Genomic DNA, 20,738 nt, shown 5'->3' with positions numbered 1-20,738 from the left:
TTTCTCCAATTGAAATCCCTGACTTTCGTAGAATTTCACGCTATTGATTGTCGATTGTACAGTCAATTGGTAAGGCGTCACTCGTTCCTTTGTACGCCTTTCCAGCTCTTTGAGAAGCATTTTTCCTATGCCTTTTCCAGTTTCAGACGGTGCAACGTACAATGCTCGAATTTCACCCGTTTCACTCACGTGCCCGAATCCAACAACGACGTCATTTTTTACAGCTACGCAAATTTCTCCCAATCGAATAAAATGTCTGTATTGATCGACATTTTGACGACCTGACCACACCCTTATTTCCTCTGCCGAATAATGACTTGCGCAGCTGATGCGAATCGAAGAGACGTGGACGCTGTAAATTGACTCGGCGTCGTTCTCCACGGCACATCTCACACTCACCATTATTATTATTGATCCAGCGACGTCACATGTCTATTGCTCTCATTAGCGCATGCTCGGAATGGCGAGTCGACACAGAACTCTCGAAGAAGCAGTTGTACGAGTCTACGAGCACGAAAGCGCGTTATCTAGCGTCTCTCTTCTAGGAGACTCTTAAGAACGAACTGGACCCCCAAACGTTCGGCACGTACATGGCCCTGGTGAAGCGAGCCGTACAATATCTTCTCGAAACGAAAGGCGAAGGGGGACGAGTCGTTCAAAAAGGTAGAAGCAGAGAAAATGACGACGAAAAAATTTCATTGTAATTAATTAAGCTCATCCGGTTTTTGGTCCAATTATCGCCCAAAGTGCCCAGGCCAGACTCATCATGTTCATGCTGGGCTTCGAGGACGTCGACGAAGTAAGACATTATAATTAATTAATTAATTAATTAATTAATTAATTAATTATTTATTAATAAGGACGAAGATGTGATGGTTATGTTTGATTTTGATGGCCACGCCGCGGGAATGCGATCCTTTAAAGATATAGCTGAAAAACAGCTTATAAATTATCCCTCCCTAATAAGAGACATAGTTGGGGGCGGGGGTAGTGGCTCATCTGATGACGTCACCACCACCACGGAAAGAATTTCCTCGAACTTAGACTTTGACGAATCAGGTAGAAAATAAATAAATAATAAATAACTTGTATGTATATCTATCTATAGAGGATAAAGTTGCTGTTACGACTCGTATGGGTCACTTTTTCTTTATGAGACTCATGCCTTTGGTTCTCTTCAGCACGCGATCGCCAGACAACGGCGCTTCGTTGAAAGAACAAGTTTCCGCGGTGATTGAGGTCATAGAGAAGTGTGCGTCCATTTTGCACGTTGTGCGAGAGGGAACTGTTTGTCATCAGTCGTGGCTCGACGTTTGCGCAGACGCGCGTCGTCTTGCCGACGCTTTTCTACCCGTTTCGAGTCGTCTACAGGAGTCGCTTGCCGTCTCGTCGAAAATCACGGAAACGGCGAATATAATTTGTAACGAGTTGCGCGTACGTCACAACGAACAGCACGTGGAAATTTTCGTTTTTATGCATCTATCGTGGCACCTGTGTCAGCAGACGACCATGGGGCAATTATTGACGAAAGACGACATGCAGAATTACGTTCGCGTCTCCTGCTCATTTCCGTCGGATCAGTTCAGTCAGGAGTACGCAGAATCCGTGGAAAAGGTTCGTTGTTTTATCGTCAAAGCGCTGGATCAATCGCTTAGTTCAGCGGAAATACGGGAAGTGCACGACGCCGTTGTTTGGCAGAAGAAGTCTTTTTTGCAGCACATTCGTTCGACAAGAACCGATCTTCGTATATCAATAGATAATAGTCGTGTTAGTTTAGACTTTGAGGTGCCGGAAATTGGACTAGGGGATGACTGCGATCTTCCCACTCTGCTACAGATGAGGGAAAGGATGGAAAGACAAGTCGCTCGCTTGCAACGACATCTAAACGTTGTTCCTTCGCCGCCGCCGCCGCCGCCGGTTGAACGGCAAGCTCCGGAAAGGGCTGAGTTGTCTGAGAATGATTCGGACGGAGAAGAGAAGAAAGATGAGCCGGAAAAAACGGATAAAGACAAGGAGGATGAAGATGAGGAAGTGGATCAAGCTAGGGCAATTGCTATAGTTCATCCTTATAATGAAAAGGAGGAGGAGGAGGAGGGAGATCAATGTGGGGTTTGCTTGGGTCTCTAATATTTTAATTTAATTCGTTTTTTTTTATTTAAGGTGTCCAAGGGTCCTTTGAGGCGTTTTTTTCTCGCGTTGCTCATGTGTCATCTGTAGCTGAATGTCAGTCATTGCAGTGTGAAGTTAGTTTGGTTTTTGAGGAGAGGCAGGCGTTAGTTAGGAAGCTTAGAGAGGATTGCGCGTCGCTTTCGAAGGCATTCGCTGAGAGTCCCAAGGATGTAGCGAATGTCCTCGAAACGCGTCTTCGCGAAACGACGATGCAATTGGAGCAAGGTGAACGCGATGTTTTTCGAATCAACGAAGTGCTGACTTCGCTTGAGATCAAAGCAAAAAACTTTCGACTTTCAACTTTGGATACGAAAACGCTGAAGGAGCTTCTGGAGCGAATTGCAAGAAGCAGGGCTTCGGAAGAGGACTTGGTTGTTTTGGTTGACGAAATTCGATCTTTTATGAAAACCTAATTAGTGTACGCATAAGCAATTAATATTTTCTTTAGAGAGAGAATCCCGGATATCCAGTGAGGAGAAATGGAACGAGAAAAACGGCATATAACGCTCGAACAGACTATCGTTAGTACGAGATACTGCAACGGTTATAGTTGCAATTTTATTTTGCTTTGCAGGCTACCGTAAAAAAAGAGCTGAGTTCCCGCAACTTTTACGAATACCTTCGCCTCCTTTCGACGGGCATTTGCGCCCTTTTGGACTCGAAAGGCGAACGCGGTCGAGTCATAAATATAGCTCACCCGGTTTTCGGTCCTATTTTACGCGAATGCCACGACGCAAAGCTCGTTCTCTTTATGATGGGCTTCGATGACGTCACCGAGGTTCGGTTCGTTTTTTTTCGCGTTATTCGCGCGCGTTAGATCCGGATTCCGTAGGACGACATGGCTCTCATGAATTTCGACGATCACGCTCCCAGTTTGCGATCGTTTCGCGACATAGCGCAAAAGCACTTGCTCGCAATAGACGAAAAGTCGTTTTATCTATATGTACCTCCAGATTCAGGTCAGTAGAAAAACCCAATTTCTTTAGTCACGTGACATAATTTATTAACGTACAAAGTGACGTCACTTACTCTTACAGCAATAAGATTTGTCACGTGACATTTTGTACAAAGTGACGTAAAAACTCTTACGGCATTAAAATGAGATTTCTTTGTCACGTGACAAATTTAAAGTGCAAGTGACGTAAAACTTCTAACGGCATTAAAAATTAGATTTTCCTAGTCACGTGACATAATTTATTAATGTACAAAGTGACGTCACGTAAAAAACTCTTTTGGCATAAAAATGAGATAGTATTTAGTCACGTGACATAATTTATTAATGTACAAAGTGACGTCAGTACGGCATTTTCCCTTCAAAATACCGTAGCAGTATACGTCTTATTATTTATTTATTTATTTATTTCCAGATGATCAATTTGTTACTGTTGGTCATCTCGCTTATTTCTTATTCATGCGTATATCGATGCTCGCTCTTCATTCGCCGCGCGACTTGCTCGTCTTAGACAGCGAAGATACGCGAGAAAGAGTGGACGTTGCATTGAAAGCTGTCGAGCAAAAAGCGACGAAACTACGCGTTATGACGTCAGACGTGCCGAGCGGTCACGCGTGGATAAAATTCAAGGATCGACTTCGCCGATTCATGGACGTCAGCGTCGCCTATGCGAATCCTTTGGACGAAAAACGGCGTTTGGATCGCGGCATCGATAAAATTGGAACGATGCTCTTGAGAGAAATTCGTCGTCGATTTTCGAACGATCACGCCGAATTGTTTCACTTTTTTCACGCGTTTCGTCTTCTCTTAGCCGTGACGAATTCCAATGGAGAAATTCCGCAAGCGCTGCGTACGGAATTCGTGGAATATTCGTTTCATCTCCCGTTGGATTACTTCTCGGAAAAGTACGCGAATTCGCTCGAGCGCGCGCGCTCGCTTCTCGCCGACGAGGCGGACGTCACGAAGATATTTCGCGAAGTCGACTGGCAATTTCACTCGTTTCTCGACGAATTTTCGTCGCCGAAAGACGAGAGGAATCGAATTTCGGTCGCAGGGAAGACGAAAAGCGCGCCCATGGCTCTGATAATAGGCGGAGAAGTCCAATACGATTTAGCGTCACTCCTGTCTATGATAGGGCGAGATGATTCGACATTACTTGTGGGTCATTTCGCCTATTTTCTCTTTATCGTCGTCATGTTGCCTGTACTTGGCTTGGAGAGGTCGAATTTGATGCGAGAGAGGGGCCCAACGATTAGAGCGGCTCTAGAAATTATTAGAGAGTGTATTTCTCGCTTGCGCGTCGCGTCATCGTCGTGGAATGAATGCAGTAAGCGTCTAGTGCGTTATCTCGACGTTGAAGTTAGCATTCCGGATGTTTATTACGAAAAACGGCAAATAGATGGCGATCTGAGATCTTTAGCGGATTCCGTGAGCCATCACATTCGCTGCAATTATTCGGAAATGCATTCGGATTTGATGTTTTTTGTTTTTATTTTGAAACGATTGGCTGTGGCTACTATGAGTGACGTAGGACTGTGTGGAATGGCGACGGAAGTGGCGAAATACGTGGAGATTTCGTGCACCGTTTCGCCGAAATATTTTTCAGCGGAATTCGTTGAAAGCGTGGAGCAATTGAGAGCGTGTATTGTCGAAGCCGAAGTGATGTTTTTTTCTCAAGAACAAATTGCGAGAATTGAGGAAGGAGTCATGTGGCAAATTGGTAATTTTCTCGAAGAATTTCGTCGTCCTGGCGGCGAAGAGGAAGTGGAAGAGAAGCTTGAAATTTTATCGTCTGGTGTTGAGAACGAAGAGGAAAAGGAGGAGAAGACGGATTTGTTAAAAGATCTTTTATTTAAAGGGGATGAAAAAGAAAAGGTCGATCTACCGAAAGAAGTTTTGAGTGGAGAAGAAGACGAGAAAGAAGAGGCTGATATTGAAACGGAGAGCGATAATGAAAAGGAGAGTAATTCCACGCGTCTTAAAGTGGCAATAATTCGTCCTTTAGTGAGCAAAAAAGAAGAAGAAGAAGAAGAAAAAGAGTTTGAGGAGAAAGTTGAGACTGTGGACGAATGTTGCAGTCTGATTAGCAAACTGGAGGGCATGGAGAATAAAGCCAATCAGCTGTTTGAAACACTTCGAGGAGAGTGCAGTGAATTGCAGACAGCTGTTAAAGACTGTGAAGTTTCATTTCTTATCAAACCACTAAATGAGGCACTTGGCGACAAACGAGCTCAACTGGAAAGGGCGACTAAGGAGTATGCTAGCCTTGTGGCTAGACGAAGAGACGTTGAGGCGAAGCGTGATAATTTGGCGACAGGTGCGATTAAGATAAGTGATATTGATTGCAATATGTTAGCTAATGTACTGCAGTCTATAGTTAAATGCCACGTACATGACTTTTCTAGTCTCACTAAGATGAGGGATGACGTAGCGTCATTGTGATTTAGGGGGAGATTAATAAATATTTATTTTTTAGGTCTCATTGGTCTGGCGCGCGCTAACTCGCCACATGGACGAACAGAGAAGACGTTTCGAGGTGGAATTGGTGCGTCATCGAGCCTCGCGAAGCGCGAATAGCTCGCAGTAAGCCTACTTTTGCAGGACGTTCTAAAACGCGAAGTGGAAGCGGACGAATATTCGCAATTCGTCGCTCTATTGAAACTGGGCCTCGAGAAAATGATCGAACAGGGTCAAAGCGACCCTCTTACTCGACTAGACAAAAGTTAGGGGCTTCGTCTAAGTGCAAACATTCGATAACACGCATTTCATCCCCAGCTCATCCTCTTTTGGCGCCGATTCTCGCCAAGACAACTCAAGCGGCGAGAATCGCGCACATGGTTGGATTTGAAGACTTGGTATAGGTGCGAAGCGCGAGAAAACGTTCCAATAGGACTCGTTTTTAGGATGATCGGCATATGGTACTGCGAAATTTCGACGAGAACCTTCAAAATCTTCTCCAACTCAACGACATTCTCACCGAAGAACTTTCCGAGGATTTCCGGGTTATGGACGTCGAGAAGGCGAAACGATCGATCGAAACAGGCGCGAAATAATTAATTAGTTCGTTTAGATATTAATTTATACTAGGGGAGGTGTGGAAAATATTTTATCAGCCTTTCTTTATTAATTTATACTAGGAGTGCTGTGAAAAATATTTTATCAGCCTTTCCTTATTAATTTATACTAGGAGAGTCGTGGAAAATATTTTATCAGCCTTTTATTATTAATTTATACTAGGAGAGCCGTGGAAAATATTTTTCAGTCTTTCCTTAATTTATGTACTAGGAGTGCTGTGCAAAATATTTTTTCAGCCTTTCCTTATTAATTTATACTAGGGGAGCTGTGAAAAATATTTTATCAGCTTTTCCTTATTAATTTATACTAGGAGAGCCGTGGAAAATATTTTATCAGCCTTTCCTTATTAATTTATACTAGGGGAGCTGTGGAAAATATTTTATCAGCTTTTCCTTATTAATTTATACTAGGAGAGCTGTGGAAAATATTTTTCCTTATACTTGGTTTTAGGTGACTCAACGATTGTAATAGGCAATCTTGCCTATTTTTATTACACTCGTCTAATGATGTCTGCTGTCTATGTTGATCGAAATTATCTCATTGCGTCACCTGATTCCATACAAGTGGCTATTAACATGATCGAACTGTGTCAGAAAAAACTTCGCATACTCCAACGCGGATCCGACGGACACGAAGCGTGGGCCAACACGAAAGCGCTACTACGCGAATACATGTCCGTTCACGTGATCCTGAGCGCCGACGCGCTATCGCAACAGATTGAAAAAACGGGCGATTTAATTGCATTTGAACTCAATCTAAGATATTCGCGGAATCATTGCGATTTTATGAGATATATGAAAGCGATGATGGAGCTGTGCGTTTCCGGGTTTGCTTCGCCCGATCAATTGGTTCGCTATGCGGAGGCGTCGGAACGATTACCACGTGATCATCTCGGCCAATCGTATGTGAGATCGGTTGAAAAGGTGAAGGAGATTTGTTCTATTATTTATTTATTTTTGGAGATGTGTTCTTTAATTAAAAATATTTATTTATTGATTTTTTCGGGGCGTGTTCTTTAATTAAAAATTATTTATTTATTAATTTTTTGGGATGGGTTCTTTAATTAAAAATTATTTAGTCATTGATTAATTTTTGGGGTGTGTTCTTTAATAATTATTTATTGATTGATTGATTTTGGGTGTGTTCTGTAATTTAAAATTATTTATTTATTTATTTAAAAGGTGAAGGAGATTTGTTTGGAGGGGCGTGACCGTTTTTTGGATGCGCCGGAAGTGGGATCGCTTCGCGAATTGATTCAGTGGCAATTGAGGAATTTTTTGAATCAGTTGAGTTTGCCCTCGTTGCATCTGAGCGACGATTTTTTCGAGTCGAATGAGAGAAATGAGAGCGACGATCAGTTTATGCGTATTATGATGCAATTGAGACAGCGCTTGCGAAGCTCCGATAATCCCCACGCGACCATAAGTACAGTCACCAAAGTCGTCATACCGGATTCGGTGCAAAATGCGAGAAATATTATCATTTCGTTGGCGTTGTCTGTACGAAGGGAGGGAGAGGAAGAAAAAGAAGAGAAAATGGATAAGGAGAAGGATGATTATGATGATGATGATGACGTCATAAATTTGAAAGAATCTGAGCGCGAGAAAATAGATGAAGAATTGTCTTCTGATGACGTCAGAGCTGAATTGGATGAGAGAGCTTCGGAGTACGAGTGTGCAGTGAAAGAGAGGAGTGATCTTGAACGTGCGCTAGTAGATGCTCCTTCGATTGTATATGCTGCTTTGATGGAAGCACTTACAGAGAAGGAAAAGGTGGTTGAGACTCTGCAAGCCGAAATAAAACGCCTGCAATTATTGTCTAATCGTTTGCAACAAAAAACTGCGACATCGTTCGTTGTTGGTCTTGAAAAATTGGACGGTGAATTATTGAAGGTGCTATTGGAAACAATAGTTCAAGATCACGTGGATGAAAATCATATGCTAGGTTTAATGATGAAGGTGACGCTAAGGGATCTTGCACCCGAGGAAATTCTACTGAAACTGAGTCGAAAACAGCACATTTTTATCGCTTCTGGTAAAGCGACTAGACAACAGATACTCGAACAGATGAATCGTTGAGATGTGCTATGAATCAATAACGTGTTGCGACTGCGCAGACGTATTCGCGACCACGCGCAGAGGCATCGAATCCAAAATGGCCGCCCCGCCGCCGTGGCTTCGTCCTCCTGGAGTCACCGGGCCGCCGCAGATGTTTCACCCGCCCCAGCCGATCTCCGAAGATCGGCTCCAAGAGAAAGGTTGGTCCGGAGAAGACGCGCGAGCGCGTTTCCCGCCCAATTCGGCGCGATTTCTTTCAGCGCGAAAATGGCAACAATTGCAGTCGAAACGCTACAGCGAAAAGCGTCGCTTCGGCTTCGTCGAAGCGCAGAAAGACGACATGCCGCCCGAACACGTTCGCAAGATCATTCGCGATCACGGCGACATGTCGAGTCGAAAATTCCGCCACGACAAGCGCGTTTATCTCGGGTAAGAGTCGAAAGAGAGCAAAAACGCGATTATAAAGCTCTTTTTCGATGCGTAGCGCTTTGAAATACATGCCACACGCCATTTTCAAGTTGCTCGAAAACATGCCCATGCCTTGGGAGCAGATTCGTGACGTCAAAGTCATTTATCACATCACCGGTGCTATTACGTTCGTGAACGAGATTCCATGGGTCGTCGAACCGATTTACATTGCTCAATGGGGGTGTGTTATTTAATTAATTAAAAATATTTATTTATTGATTTTTTGGATGGGTTCTTAATTAAGAATTATTATTTATTGATTTTTGGGGTGGGTGTGTTCTTTAATTAAAATTATCTGTTTATTGATTAAAAATTATTTATTCATTGATTGATTTTGGGGGTGTGTTCTTTAATTAAAAATTATTTATTTGTTGATTTTTTGGGATGGGTTCTTTAATTAAGAATTATTATTTATTTATTGATTTTTGGGGTGGGTGTGTTCTTTAATTAAAATTATCTGTTTATTGATTTTTTGGGACGAGTTCTTTAATTAAAAATTATTTATTCATTGATTGATTTTGGGGGTGTGTTCTTTAATTAAAATTATTTATTTACTGATTTTTGGGGGTGTGTTCTTTATTTAAAATTTATTTCTTTATTGATTTTTATATAGAACAATGTGGATTATGATGAGACGAGAGAAACGCGATCGACGTCATTTCAAACGCATGCGTTTTCCTCCTTTCGACGACGAAGAGCCGCCATTGGACTATGGGGACAACATCCTGGATGTTGAGCCACTGGAGCCAATCAACATGGACTTGGATGAAGAAGAGGATGGAGCCGTTTTCGAATGGTTTTACGATCACCGACCACTTGCTAGAACAAAGTAGCAATTCTCAAATCAAATCTATATATAATCTTTATTATTTTTTATAGATTTTTGAATGGGTCTACGTACCGGAAGTGGTACATGCCGTTGAATGTCATGTCGACGTTGTATCGATTGGCCAATCAGCTGTTGACCGATTTGGTGGACGACAACTATTTCTACTTGTTCGACATGAAGTCATTTTTCACGGCAAAAGCGCTCAATGTTGCAATTCCAGGTGGTCCCAAGTTCGAACCACTGGTGCGAGACAGAGATCTTCAGTAAGAAAAAAACGCAGATAAGAGATGACGTCATAGAGGGGCGGGGTTACAAAAACGCAGTAAGAAAAATGCTGATAAGAGATGACGTCACAGAGGGGGCGGGGTTACAAAAACGCACTAAGAAAAACGTAGATACGGGGAATTACAATGACGTCATAGGGACCGGATGACGTCACGAGGGGTTTTCTACTTTTACTTTTTAGAGATGAAGACTGGAATGAGTTCAATGATATCAATAAGATTATCATACGTTCTCAAGTGCGAACGGAATATCGCATCGCTTTCCCGTATCTTTATAATTCTCTTCCGCTCTACGTTCACTTGTCTTGGTGAGAGGATATCCACAGGGTCCCCCCACGGGGAAACAAACGCGTGTGTGATTTTATAGGTATCACTATCCCATTGTTGTCTTCATCAAGACGGAGGACCCCGACTTGCCAGCATTCTATTTCGATCCGCTGGTCAATCCCATATCGCAGAGACGGGAAATCAAGGCGAGAGAACAAACGACGTCATTAATTAATTAATTATTTATTTATTTATTTATTTAGGTTGAAGAACCGTTGCCTGACGACAGCGACGACTTTGTTCTTCCGGAAGAAATCGTTCCTTTTCTGAAGGAGACGCCTCTCTACACAGACAACACAGCAAACGGTAGAAAAACATAATTATAATATCATTGATTTATTGTTTTTTAAGGCATTGCTCTTCTTTGGGCGCCGAGACCGTTTAATCTAAGATCGAGCCGAACGAGACGAGCCATTGATATTCCGCTTGTGAAAACGTGGTTTAGGGAACATTGTCCGAGCGGATCGCCGGTCAAAGTCCGGGTTTCCTATCAAAAATTGCTCAAATTGTGCGTATTGAATGCACTCAAACACAGACAGCCCAAAGCCTTGAAGAAAAGGTGACGTCATAGTTTAAATAAATAAATAAATACGTACGATTTATTCTTTTTAGATATTTGTTTCGTTCTTTCAAAGGGACCAAGTTTTTTCAAACGACGACGTTGGATTGGGTGGAAGTCGGCCTCCAGGTCTGTCGTCAAGGCTACAACATGTTGAATCTGCTCATCCATCGAAAGAATTTGAATTATCTTCACTTGGACTACAACTTCAATTTGAAACCCGTCAAAACTCTTACAACGAAAGTAAAAATAAAACGGATAATGATGACGTCATAGCGGTGACGTAAGACGTTTAGGAAAGAAAAAAGTCGCGTTTTGGAAACGCTTTTCATTTGTGCCGCGAAATCTTGCGCTTGACGAAATTGATCGTCGACGCTCACGTGCAATACAGACTCGGAAACGTCGACGCATTCCAGGTACATAGAAAAAATATTTATTTATTTATTTATTTATTTATTTATTCATTTTTGAGTGTAGCTAGCTGATGGGCTTCAGTACACGTTTGCTCACGTGGGTCAGCTGACCGGCATGTATCGCTACAAGTACAAACTGATGCGACAAATTCGAATGTGCAAAGATCTAAAGCACGTTATCTACTATCGTTTCAATACGGTTAGAAGAGAAAGAAATCGACTCTTCCCAATTATTTTTATCCTGTGTTTTTTTTTCTTAGGGTCCCGTTGGGAAAGGTCCCGGCGTTGGCTGTTGGGCTCCCGGATGGCGCGTGTGGATTTTCTTTCTTCGCGGCGTCGTTCCTTTGCTCGAACGTTGGCTCGGAAATCTTTTGGCTCGTCAGTTCGAGGGCCGACACTCGAAAGGCATCGCTAAGACGGTCACTAAGCAACGCGTGGAATCTCACTACGATCTGGAATTGCGAGCATCAGTAAGAATAAAATTAATTAATAAAATTAATTAATAAAATTAATTAATAAAATTAATTAATTAATTATTGTCGTTGTCTAGGTGATGCACGATATTTTGGATATGATGCCTGAGGGAATCAAGCAGAACAAAGCGCGAACCATTTTGCAACATTTGAGTGAAGCGTGGCGCTGCTGGAAAGCCAATATCCCGTGGAAAGTTCCCGGATTGCCGCTTCCCATCGAAAACATGATCCTTCGCTACGTGAAAGCGAAAGCCGATTGGTGGACGAATACGGCGCATTATAATCGCGAGAGAATTCGACGCGGCGCCACCGTCGATAAGACGGTCTGCAAGAAGAATCTCGGTCGATTGACGAGACTCTATCTCAAAGCGGAACAGGAAAGACAGCACAATTATTTGAAGGTAAAAACGTAGGGCTCTTTGAAGTGAATCGCGCTAAGAAAGGGGGGCGGGGCGCTTAGGATGGTCCCTATATTACTGCGGAAGAGGCTGTGGCTATTTATACCACAACGGTGCATTGGCTTGAAAGTAGGAGATTTTCGCCTATTCCCTTTCCGCCGCTGTCCTATAAGCACGACACGAAATTGCTGATTTTGTCGCTCGAACGTCTGAAAGAGGCGTATAGGTAAAAAAACGGGTTTTCTCATCGTTTGGATAAAGAAAATCGCGGCTATTTGGTTTAGTGTGAAAAGTCGCTTGAATCAGTCGCAACGAGAGGAACTGGGTTTGATTGAACAAGCGTATGACAACCCCCACGAAGCGCTATCGCGTATCAAGCGACATTTGTTGACTCAGCGAGCGTTCAAAGAGGTAAGTATCAAGCCTAGTGACGTAACGTAACGTCCAAATATGGTCATAACGTCACAAAGGCAAAGGGACCAATCAGGAGACGAGTTCTTACGTTACGTTACGTCGCGTCGCTGAATTGTGAAATAGGGCTTAGATCTCATCATGTACGCGCGTTTTTTAGGTTGGAATCGAGTTCATGGATTTGTACAGCCATCTCTTGCCCGTCCACGACGTCGAACCGCTTGAAAAAATCACTGACGCCTATTTGGATCAATACCTTTGGTACGAAGGAGACAAAAGACACTTGTTTCCGCCTTGGATCAAGCCCGCGGACACGGAACCGCCTCCTCTTCTCGTCTATAAGTGGTGCCAAGGTCAGAATAATGAAATTTTTCACTATAGGTGTCTAATTTTTCTTGCTTAGGTATCAATAATCTTCAGGATGTGTGGGAAACGAATGAAGGCCAGTGCAATGTGATCATGGAAACGACGTACGAAAAGTTGTACGAAAAAATGGACTTGACTTTGTTGAATCGTCTTCTTCGACTCATCATCGATCACAACATTGCCGATTATATGACGGCGAAAAACAACGTCGTCATAAATTACAAGGCAAGAAAAAAAAGAAAAAATTTTTTAATTAATTTTTTTCTTTCTTAGGATATGAATCATACGAATTCTTATGGATTGATTCGCGGTCTTCAGTTCTCGTCTTTTGTCGTTCATTTCTACGCTCTCGTTTTGGATTTGCTCGTACTTGGCTTGCATCGAGCGTCGGAAATGGCCGGACCGCCTCAACTTCCAAACGATTTTCTCCAATTCCAAGACGTCCAAACGGAAACGGCGCATCCTATTCGACTCTACTGTCGCTACATCGACCGACTCTTCATTTTCTTTCGGTGGGGAAACCCTAGGAGGAAAGGGAATCGTTTTTTTAAAATTTTATTTAGGTTTACTGCTGATGAGGCTCGCGATCTGATTCAACGCTATTTGACTGAACATCCCGATCCGAATAACGAGAACGTTGTTGGTTATAACAATAAGAAATGCTGGCCACGTGACGCGCGAATGCGACTCATGAAACACGACGTTAATCTGTAAGTAAACTAAAGTTCTTCTCGCGTCGCGCTTATAAGTACAACAAAGTGATGAAAGTGGCTAATCACGACGGTCTTCATATATATATTTTGATGAGGAAACGCTAGACTGATTCATTGTAGTTAGAGAAATAACGAGTCGACGACTATTTAATGATTTCTAGTCAATTTTTTCTCTTTTCTTTTCTTAAAGGGGACGTGCCGTGTTTTGGGATATCAAGAATCGTCTTCCGCGATCGATTACGACGATTTTGTGGGACGAAAGTTTCGTCTCGGTTTACAGCAAGGATAATCCGAATTTGCTTTTCGATATGGCGCTTTTCGAGTGTCGCATCTTGCCCAAGTGTCGTACGTCGTACGAAGAGTTTACGCATCGAGACGGCGTCTGGAATTTGCAGAACGAGGTAAGGGAATAGCGTTCGTTTTTTTTCTTCTTCTGAGAAGAGCGCAGTGCTAGAGCCCGCAATAAAATCCCGCGTGTTTGTTGGGTGTACTAACTGTGCTAGATTAAGATTCGTTTTCCTCCTATTTGCCTTTCCTGTTTTGTCTTGATGGGCGTCCGGGGAGATTGGACTACATCCGGTTTTTGTTTTAAAGGTGACGAAGGAACGAACGGCGCAATGTTTTCTGCGCGTCAGTGATGACGGTATGACGCGTTTTCACAATCGTATTAGGCAGATATTGATGGCTTCCGGGTCGACGACGTTCACGAAGGCGAGCGAGCGAGCAATCGATGATTTTGACGTAGGAAGAATGTCTGAATTTAGATTGTGAATAAATGGAATACGGCGTTGATTGGATTGATGACGTATTATAGAGAAGCGGTCGTGAATACGCAAGAATTGCTCGATTTGCTTGTCAAATGCGAGAATAAGGTACGCACGCGCGCACTCGTACGCAATCCGAGACTCATGATGACGTTTCTACGTCAGATACAAACTCGCGTTAAAATTGGCTTGAATTCGAAAATGCCCAGTCGTTTTCCGCCCGTTGTTTTCTACACTCCCAAAGAGCTGGGCGGTCTTGGGATGTTGTCCATGGGTCACGTGCTCATTCCGCAGTCCGATTTGAGGTTAGGGAGCTCGTATTTGAATTTTATATGTGCGGGAATTTGATTGGGTAAGGTGGTCGAGACAGACGGACGTCGGCATCACGCACTTCCGGTCGGGTATGAGTCACGAGGAGGATCAATTGATTCCTAATTTGTATAGGTCCGTAGAATAATTAATTGTATTTGCTTCGTTTGTTATAGTGTACGTCTTAGGTATCTTCAGCCGTGGGAAAGCGAGTTTATTGATTCTCAACGAGTGTGGGCCGAGTACGCGTTGAAACGACAGGAAGCGAACGCGCAGAATCGGTTTGGGGGATGAGAGGAGCGATTTAGGGGGGCTAATTATTGATTTATTGAAAGGCGTTTGACTCTCGAGGATCTGGAAGACAGTTGGGATCGCGGCATTCCTCGCATCAATACGCTTTTTCAGAAGGATCGACACACGTTGGCGTACGATAAGGGATGGCGTGTTCGAACGGAATTCAAACAATACCAGGTAGAGAAAAGTCTTCTCTTGATTGGCCTCTTGCCTTTGTGACCAATCAAGAAAAGAGTTATAAGCACTCTGCAAAACTCGGATGAGAAAACGAACGTGACGTTCCGAGTTTTGCGTGTGTGCGAAAATGAACAAGTCGAGATTTTCGCTAACGCTGTGAAAGTGTTTTTTCACTGCATGTACAGAGTTGGATAGTAGAGCTTGACACAGCGCTCGTGTAGGTCCTAAAGCAGAATCCCTTCTGGTGGACGCATCAGCGCCACGACGGAAAACTGTGGAATTTGAATAATTACCGCACCGACATGATTCAAGCCCTTGGCGGCGTCGAAGGCATTTTGGAGCACACGCTCTTCCGAGGCACCTACTTTCCGACATGGGAAGGACTTTTCTGGTCAGTGAAACAACGATACAAGTCTCTCTTTACGTACGTGTTGCATTATTATAGGGAGAAAGCCAGCGGTTTTGAAGAGTCAATGAAATATAAGAAATTGACTAATGCTCAGCGCTCGGGTCTAAATCAGATTCCGAATCGACGATTTACGTTGTGGTGGTCGCCGACGATTAATAGAGCCAATGTGGGTGGATTGATTATATCGGATTTTATTATTTTAATTTTTTGTTATGTAGGTCTATGTTGGTTTTCAAGTCCAATTGGATTTGACGGGCATTTTCATGCACGGGAAAATTCCCACGTTGAAAATTTCGCTCATTCAGATTTTCCGCGCTCACTTGTGGCAGAAAATTCACGAAAGCGTTGTCATGGATTTATGCCAGGCGAGTAGCGCGCGCGCGCACGCGCGCGAATAAGTTGATGTCCTCCCTCAGGTCTTTGATCAAGAATTGGACGCGTTGGAAATCGAAACGGTGCAAAAGGAGACGATTCATCCAAGAAAGTCGTACAAGATGAACAGTTCCTGCGCCGACGTTCTTCTCTTTGCCGCCTACAAATGGAACGTGTCCAAACCGTCGCTTCTCGCCGACTCAAAGTGCGAAAAAATTGAATTCCATTTATTTATTTTCTATTTTTTCTCCTCCTAGGGATGTGATGGACAGTTCGTCGACGCAGAAATATTGGTTCGACGTCCAATTGCGTTGGGGCGATTTCGACTCGCACGACATTGAACGCTACACGCGAGCCAAATTTCTCGACTACACCACAGACAATATGTCCATATATCCGTCGCCAACCGGCGTTTTGGTTGGCATCGACTTAGCCTACAATCTCCACAGGTAAAAAATGAGAGAATCGCGGTTTATTTATCTATTTTTTTCTTATAGTGCTTTTGGGAATTGGTTTCCTGGTTGCAAGCCGCTTGTTCAGCAGGCAATGGCGAAAATTATGAAGTCGAATCCGGCTTTGTATGTCTTGCGAGAGCGCATTCGCAAGGGATTGCAGTTGTATTCGAGCGAACCGACCGAACCCTATTTGTCGTCTCAAAACTACGGCGAGCTTTTCTCCAATCAAATCATTTGGTTTGTCGACGATACGAACGTCTATAGAGTAACAATTCACAAGGTAGGGGGGGAATGAGCTGGTAAGAGAAGAGCTGATTATTTATTTTTGTAGACTTTTGAAGGAAATTTGACGACGAAGCCCATCAATGGTGCAATCTTCATTTTCAATCCTCGCACGGGGCAGTTGTTTTTGAAAATCATTCACACGTCCGTGTGGGCGGGGCAGAAGCGTCTTGGTCAGGTGAAGAAGGATGAATTGGGTGTTTAGCTCTCGTTCTTTCAGCTAGTTCTGTTTAGTTGGCAAAGTGGAAAACGGCTGAAGAGGTAGCCGCTCTTATTCGTTCACTTCCCGTCGAAGAACAGCCGAAGCAGATTATTGTCACGCGCAAAGGAATGCTGGATCCTTTGGAGGTTTGTTTTCACGCTAGACGTAACGTGACGTCATTGACCATATTTGGAAGTTACTTACGTTATTCGTTCTCTATGTTTTCAGGTTCATTTGCTCGACTTTCCCAATATTGTAATCAAGGGAAGTGAATTGCAACTTCCGTTCCAGGCTTGCTTGAAGGTATGACGACTCTACTACGTGTTGGGCTGGCTCTTAGAGGCGATACATATTAGGTTGAAAAGCTTGGCGATTTGATTTTGAAAGCGACGGAACCGCAGATGGTTCTGTTTAACTTGTACGACGACTGGCTCAAGACCATTTCATCCTACACGGTATTATTTTCGTTTTTTTGACTGCCTTCTGGTACGACTTGCTTTCCCAAGGCTTTCTCTCGTCTCATTCTCATACTTCGCGCTCTTCACGTGAATAACGATCGCACCAAGGCACGCGCGATTCGTCTAGAACGAAACTCGATCTTTTTTTATACGGATTTTTCGCAGGTCATTCTCAAACCCGGAAAAACGACGATTACCGAACCGCATCACATCTGGCCAACGTTGTCGGATGAAGAATGGATCAAAGTTGAAGTCCAAATGAAGGATCTCATCTTGGCCGACTACGGAAAGAAAAACAAGTGAGAAATCTTCCCCTAGCTACGCAACGTAACGTGATTGGTCACTTGCCCTCTGTGACATCATCACTCCCCTTGACCGCGCGTTACGTTACGGTTGATCGGGCCACTTGCCTTTGTGACATCATCAAACCTTATATGGTCACGTTTTACGCAGAACCCGTAATTTTATTTTGTCAATAGCGTAAACGTCGCTTCACTGACTCAATCCGAAATTCGAGACATCATCCTTGGCATGGAGATCTCGGCTCCGTCGCAACAGCGTCAACAGATCGCCGAAATCGAGAAGCAAACGCGCGAGCAATCGCAACTTACGGCGACGACAACGCGAACGGTTAATATTCACGGCGACGAGATCATTTCGACGACGACGAGCAACTACGAAACGCAAACGTTTTCGTCGAAGACGGAATGGCGAGTGCGCGCGATTTCGGCGACGAATCTTCACCTGCGAACGAATCACATCTACGTTTCGTCGGACGACATCAAGGAGACCGGATTCACGTACATTTTGCCGAAAAATATTTTGAAAAAGTTTATTACGATTTCGGATTTGAGAACGCAGGTGAGAAAATAGTTCATGTCTTTTTGATGAAGGGATGGGTTTTTTCTTCTTCTTTAGATTGCTGGGTATTTGTATGGGGTCAGTCCGCCGGATAATCCCCAAGTGAAGGAGATACGGTGTGTTGCTTTGGCACCGCAGTGGGGAACTCACCAGGTTAGAAATTCAAGCTTTTTTTGATTAGAAAACGATTGTTTTTTCCTATTGTAGACTGTTCATTTGCCAAGCCAATTGCCTCAGCATGAATACCTCGAGGTTTTGTGGGGTTTTTTTCGTAGAGAACGTTCTTATTTTGGGCTGGTTTTTCAGGATATGGAACCGCTTGGTTGGATTCATACGCAGCCGAACGAATTGCCTCAGTTGTCGCCGCAGGACGTCACCGTTCACGCTCGCGTCATGGCCGAAAGTCCGTCGTGGGACGGAGAACAGACGATCATCATGACATGCAGGTATCGCGTAAGACAAAAAAGCTTTTTTCGACGGGGTAATCTTCGGGTTTTTTCTTTCCCCAAGCTTTACGCCTGGTTCTTGTTCTCTCGCTGCTTATAAATTGACGCCTTCGGGCTATGAATGGGGACGCAATAACAAGGATACCGGGAATAATCCCAAAGGATACATGCCGTCTCACTACGAGAAGGTTCAGATGCTTCTTTCCGACAGATTTCTCGGATTTTTCATGGTTCCAGCTACCGGATCGTGGAACTACAATTTTATGGGTAAGTATTTTGTAATTATTTTTTTCATATAATTTTATAATGTTTTTTAGGCGTGCGTCATTCTGCTAGCATGCGCTACGATTTGCAATTGGCGAATCCAAAGGAATTCTACCACGAAGTGCATCGACCGTCGCATTTTCTCAGTTTTGCTTTGATGGATGAAGGAGAAACGGGCGGTGCCGACAGGGAAGATCTTTTCAGTTAAAAACAATACCGAAAAACGTTGACTTTTTTAGTAGTTTCTGTCTTTTTGTGGATGTAATCGTTATGTAGCTGTCACGTGGTGTGGGAATGTTTACTCAAAATCACGGGACCCAGACCGCCCGTATATATCATTTTCTCTCTCTGTGTACGTGTACAATGGGTGACGGTGGCTGGGACCCGTGCGAGTGTATTTGTAGCCATAATGGAGCCATGAGGCGTCTTCTTTCATTGGTTCGTGGGGATTCGTTCGTTCGCCGCGTTCCTATAGGGCGCGATTCGCTTCTTTTTATTTTTAGCTTCAACAGGCGCAATCGTCTTGTACGGATAACCAGTGCTTCGGAACGGACACGGGTAAGCAAGTTTCTCTTCGTGCGACTCGACGTTTTGATCGTTGTTACGTCTTAGTTCCGGATCCTGCTGGTGGCAGCGGAATGGGAATGTGGGCAATTGTTCTCCTTTGGCTCGTTCTTGCGCTTCTCCTTTATCTCTTCAGGTACGTTGAAGGCGCGTAGGGAGTGATCGCGTTTTCTGTATTGCTTTTGTAGACCGGCGAGCATGAGACGGACGGCTGGAAAGCCAGTTGGAAACGATTCAGGCGACGACGAAGTAAAAATGTGGGCGAGTCTTTCTGGGTCGAGCTATTTTTGTCTTTTCCGCAGGATGACAGGCCTCCAGTTCCCCCAGTACAGTAGAAACGCAAAAAACACCTGTTATTATTGTACGATAGTTTATGTATGGTAGTACACTGTACTGTATTGTGTATGGGCGTATTTTATTTACGTGGTCTTTTCTTATCCGGGCTGTTCTTCTACGTCAGAGCGCATATGGCTTCGTCATGGAAGGTACACGTCTTTTCTTCCTCTCTCTTCACGTTCTAGCCACTTTCGCTTTTCAGACGTCGGTCCTATTTTTTATATTAACTGCAGCCGGCTGGATTGGGTTCATAATCGGCTTTGGAATGCGCACGAACTGGTAAAAGGACGCACTCTTTTGTCTCTCGTCGAACGCGTCGTTTTTTTCGAAGGAATTCGGGCGAAATAGATAGAGAAAAAGGCGAGCTGTATTTCCTCTGGTGGACATTGGCATGCAGCGGTCCCCTCGTCTTGCTCGGACTCCTCTTCTATCACAAAGTCAAATCTCCACCCTATAGAGCAGTTGTAAGTTAAAAAAACAATAAAAACAATAGAATATATCAGGTCTCGATCTCCATAGGTCGCTTTTTTGCTCGTTGTGTCGTTGGTTGCAGGGGGAGCCATACTGAACGAGAACTTTGGAATTGTCTATAAAGGTGGATACTATGAGGACTATGTACTCGTGGAAGCGATAGGCGCTTCGCACTACGTTCTATTTCAGGCAAGAGAGCATGGGTGACAGTCGATCATATAGATATTTCTCTCTAGGCTTTTCATCTGCCTTATTTGTTCTTACGCGCTTATAAGCGTAAACGTGACCACATGGCTGTGAACCTTTGATTAACTATAGATATAGCGTGCGTGCGTTATACAAGTTCCTTGTTTCTAATTATTGTTCTAAGTTTTAGCCCGAGATGTATCTGTCTGGGAGAGTGGATTTGACAATATGTAGCTAATATTTTGATAAGGTGTATCTAGGGTCTTTTTCCTCTCTATTTTTCTTTCTCTTCTTCAATCGACTGACTATCAATGTCACTCAGTTGCTCGTCTTCAGATGAGTCTTCTTCATAGCGGCCTCGGATGCGTATATTCTATTTGATTCATTGAAGAAT

At 43.6% G+C, this 20,738-nt stretch overlaps 6 protein-coding genes across 7 annotated transcripts; all 6 read left to right on the top strand.

The window, feature by feature from the left end:
• Positions 1–73: 73 nt before the first annotated feature.
• On the top strand, positions 74–2,618 carry LOC136187207 (uncharacterized). Of its 2 annotated transcripts, none has more exons than XM_065974758.1 (6): positions 74–496; positions 546–663; positions 714–799; positions 861–1,059; positions 1,109–2,104; positions 2,170–2,618. In XM_065974758.1, the coding sequence occupies exons 1-6, from the start codon at positions 452–454 to the stop codon at positions 2,580–2,582; spliced, it is 1,857 nt and encodes a 618-aa protein (XP_065830830.1). In that variant the 5' UTR covers positions 74–451; the 3' UTR covers positions 2,583–2,618. The 2 variants fall into 2 exon arrangements, with proteins under 2 accessions (XP_065830830.1, XP_065830829.1); XM_065974757.1 differs by having other exon boundaries at positions 77–496; positions 2,161–2,618.
• Positions 2,570–5,600, top strand: LOC136187205 (uncharacterized). Its single transcript, XM_065974754.1, has 4 exons — positions 2,570–2,690; positions 2,744–2,947; positions 3,002–3,128; positions 3,537–5,600. The coding sequence occupies exons 1-4, from the start codon at positions 2,649–2,651 to the stop codon at positions 5,561–5,563; spliced, it is 2,400 nt and encodes a 799-aa protein (XP_065830826.1). The 5' UTR covers positions 2,570–2,648; the 3' UTR covers positions 5,564–5,600.
• Positions 5,532–8,306, top strand: LOC136187208 (uncharacterized). Its single transcript, XM_065974759.1, has 6 exons — positions 5,532–5,666; positions 5,723–5,843; positions 5,897–5,976; positions 6,025–6,163; positions 6,647–7,119; positions 7,378–8,306. The coding sequence occupies exons 1-6, from the start codon at positions 5,631–5,633 to the stop codon at positions 8,272–8,274; spliced, it is 1,746 nt and encodes a 581-aa protein (XP_065830831.1). The 5' UTR covers positions 5,532–5,630; the 3' UTR covers positions 8,275–8,306.
• Positions 8,307–8,326: 20 nt separating this feature from the next.
• LOC136187198 (pre-mRNA-processing-splicing factor 8) lies at positions 8,327–19,109 on the top strand. The gene is made up of 45 exons (XM_065974743.1): positions 8,327–8,453; positions 8,514–8,682; positions 8,738–8,902; positions 9,335–9,550; positions 9,601–9,813; positions 10,017–10,142; positions 10,202–10,307; positions 10,365–10,467; positions 10,513–10,720; positions 10,774–10,963; positions 11,017–11,136; positions 11,198–11,332; positions 11,394–11,603; positions 11,684–12,007; positions 12,067–12,230; positions 12,289–12,415; positions 12,576–12,768; positions 12,819–13,006; positions 13,055–13,293; positions 13,345–13,491; positions 13,685–13,895; positions 14,089–14,205; positions 14,259–14,366; positions 14,424–14,563; positions 14,616–14,702; positions 14,756–14,848; positions 14,903–15,038; positions 15,260–15,429; positions 15,484–15,613; positions 15,666–15,812; positions 15,864–16,024; positions 16,077–16,268; positions 16,317–16,554; positions 16,606–16,734; positions 16,791–16,904; positions 16,987–17,061; positions 17,115–17,213; positions 17,265–17,324; positions 17,382–17,515; positions 17,696–18,077; positions 18,135–18,230; positions 18,285–18,329; positions 18,384–18,523; positions 18,588–18,790; positions 18,841–19,109. The coding sequence occupies exons 1-45, from the start codon at positions 8,351–8,353 to the stop codon at positions 18,993–18,995; spliced, it is 7,008 nt and encodes a 2,335-aa protein (XP_065830815.1). The 5' UTR covers positions 8,327–8,350; the 3' UTR covers positions 18,996–19,109.
• On the top strand, positions 19,082–19,788 carry LOC136187201 (small integral membrane protein 14-like). The gene is made up of 5 exons (XM_065974745.1): positions 19,082–19,225; positions 19,291–19,345; positions 19,400–19,487; positions 19,540–19,600; positions 19,654–19,788. Exons 1-5 carry the CDS (start codon positions 19,082–19,084, stop codon positions 19,684–19,686), a joined length of 381 nt encoding a protein of 126 aa, XP_065830817.1. The 3' UTR covers positions 19,687–19,788.
• Positions 19,706–20,661, top strand: LOC136187200 (uncharacterized). Its single transcript, XM_065974744.1, has 5 exons — positions 19,706–19,836; positions 19,890–19,966; positions 20,019–20,151; positions 20,207–20,347; positions 20,395–20,661. Exons 1-5 carry the CDS (start codon positions 19,729–19,731, stop codon positions 20,464–20,466), a joined length of 531 nt encoding a protein of 176 aa, XP_065830816.1. The 5' UTR covers positions 19,706–19,728; the 3' UTR covers positions 20,467–20,661.
• Positions 20,662–20,738: the final 77 nt, after the last annotated feature.

Source organism: Oscarella lobularis, chromosome 5, assembly GCF_947507565.1.
Source record: "Oscarella lobularis chromosome 5, ooOscLobu1.1, whole genome shotgun sequence".
In the NCBI taxonomy this organism is placed as follows: domain Eukaryota; kingdom Metazoa; phylum Porifera; class Homoscleromorpha; order Homosclerophorida; family Oscarellidae; genus Oscarella; species Oscarella lobularis.
This window is presented reverse-complemented; position numbering and strand designations above follow the sequence as displayed.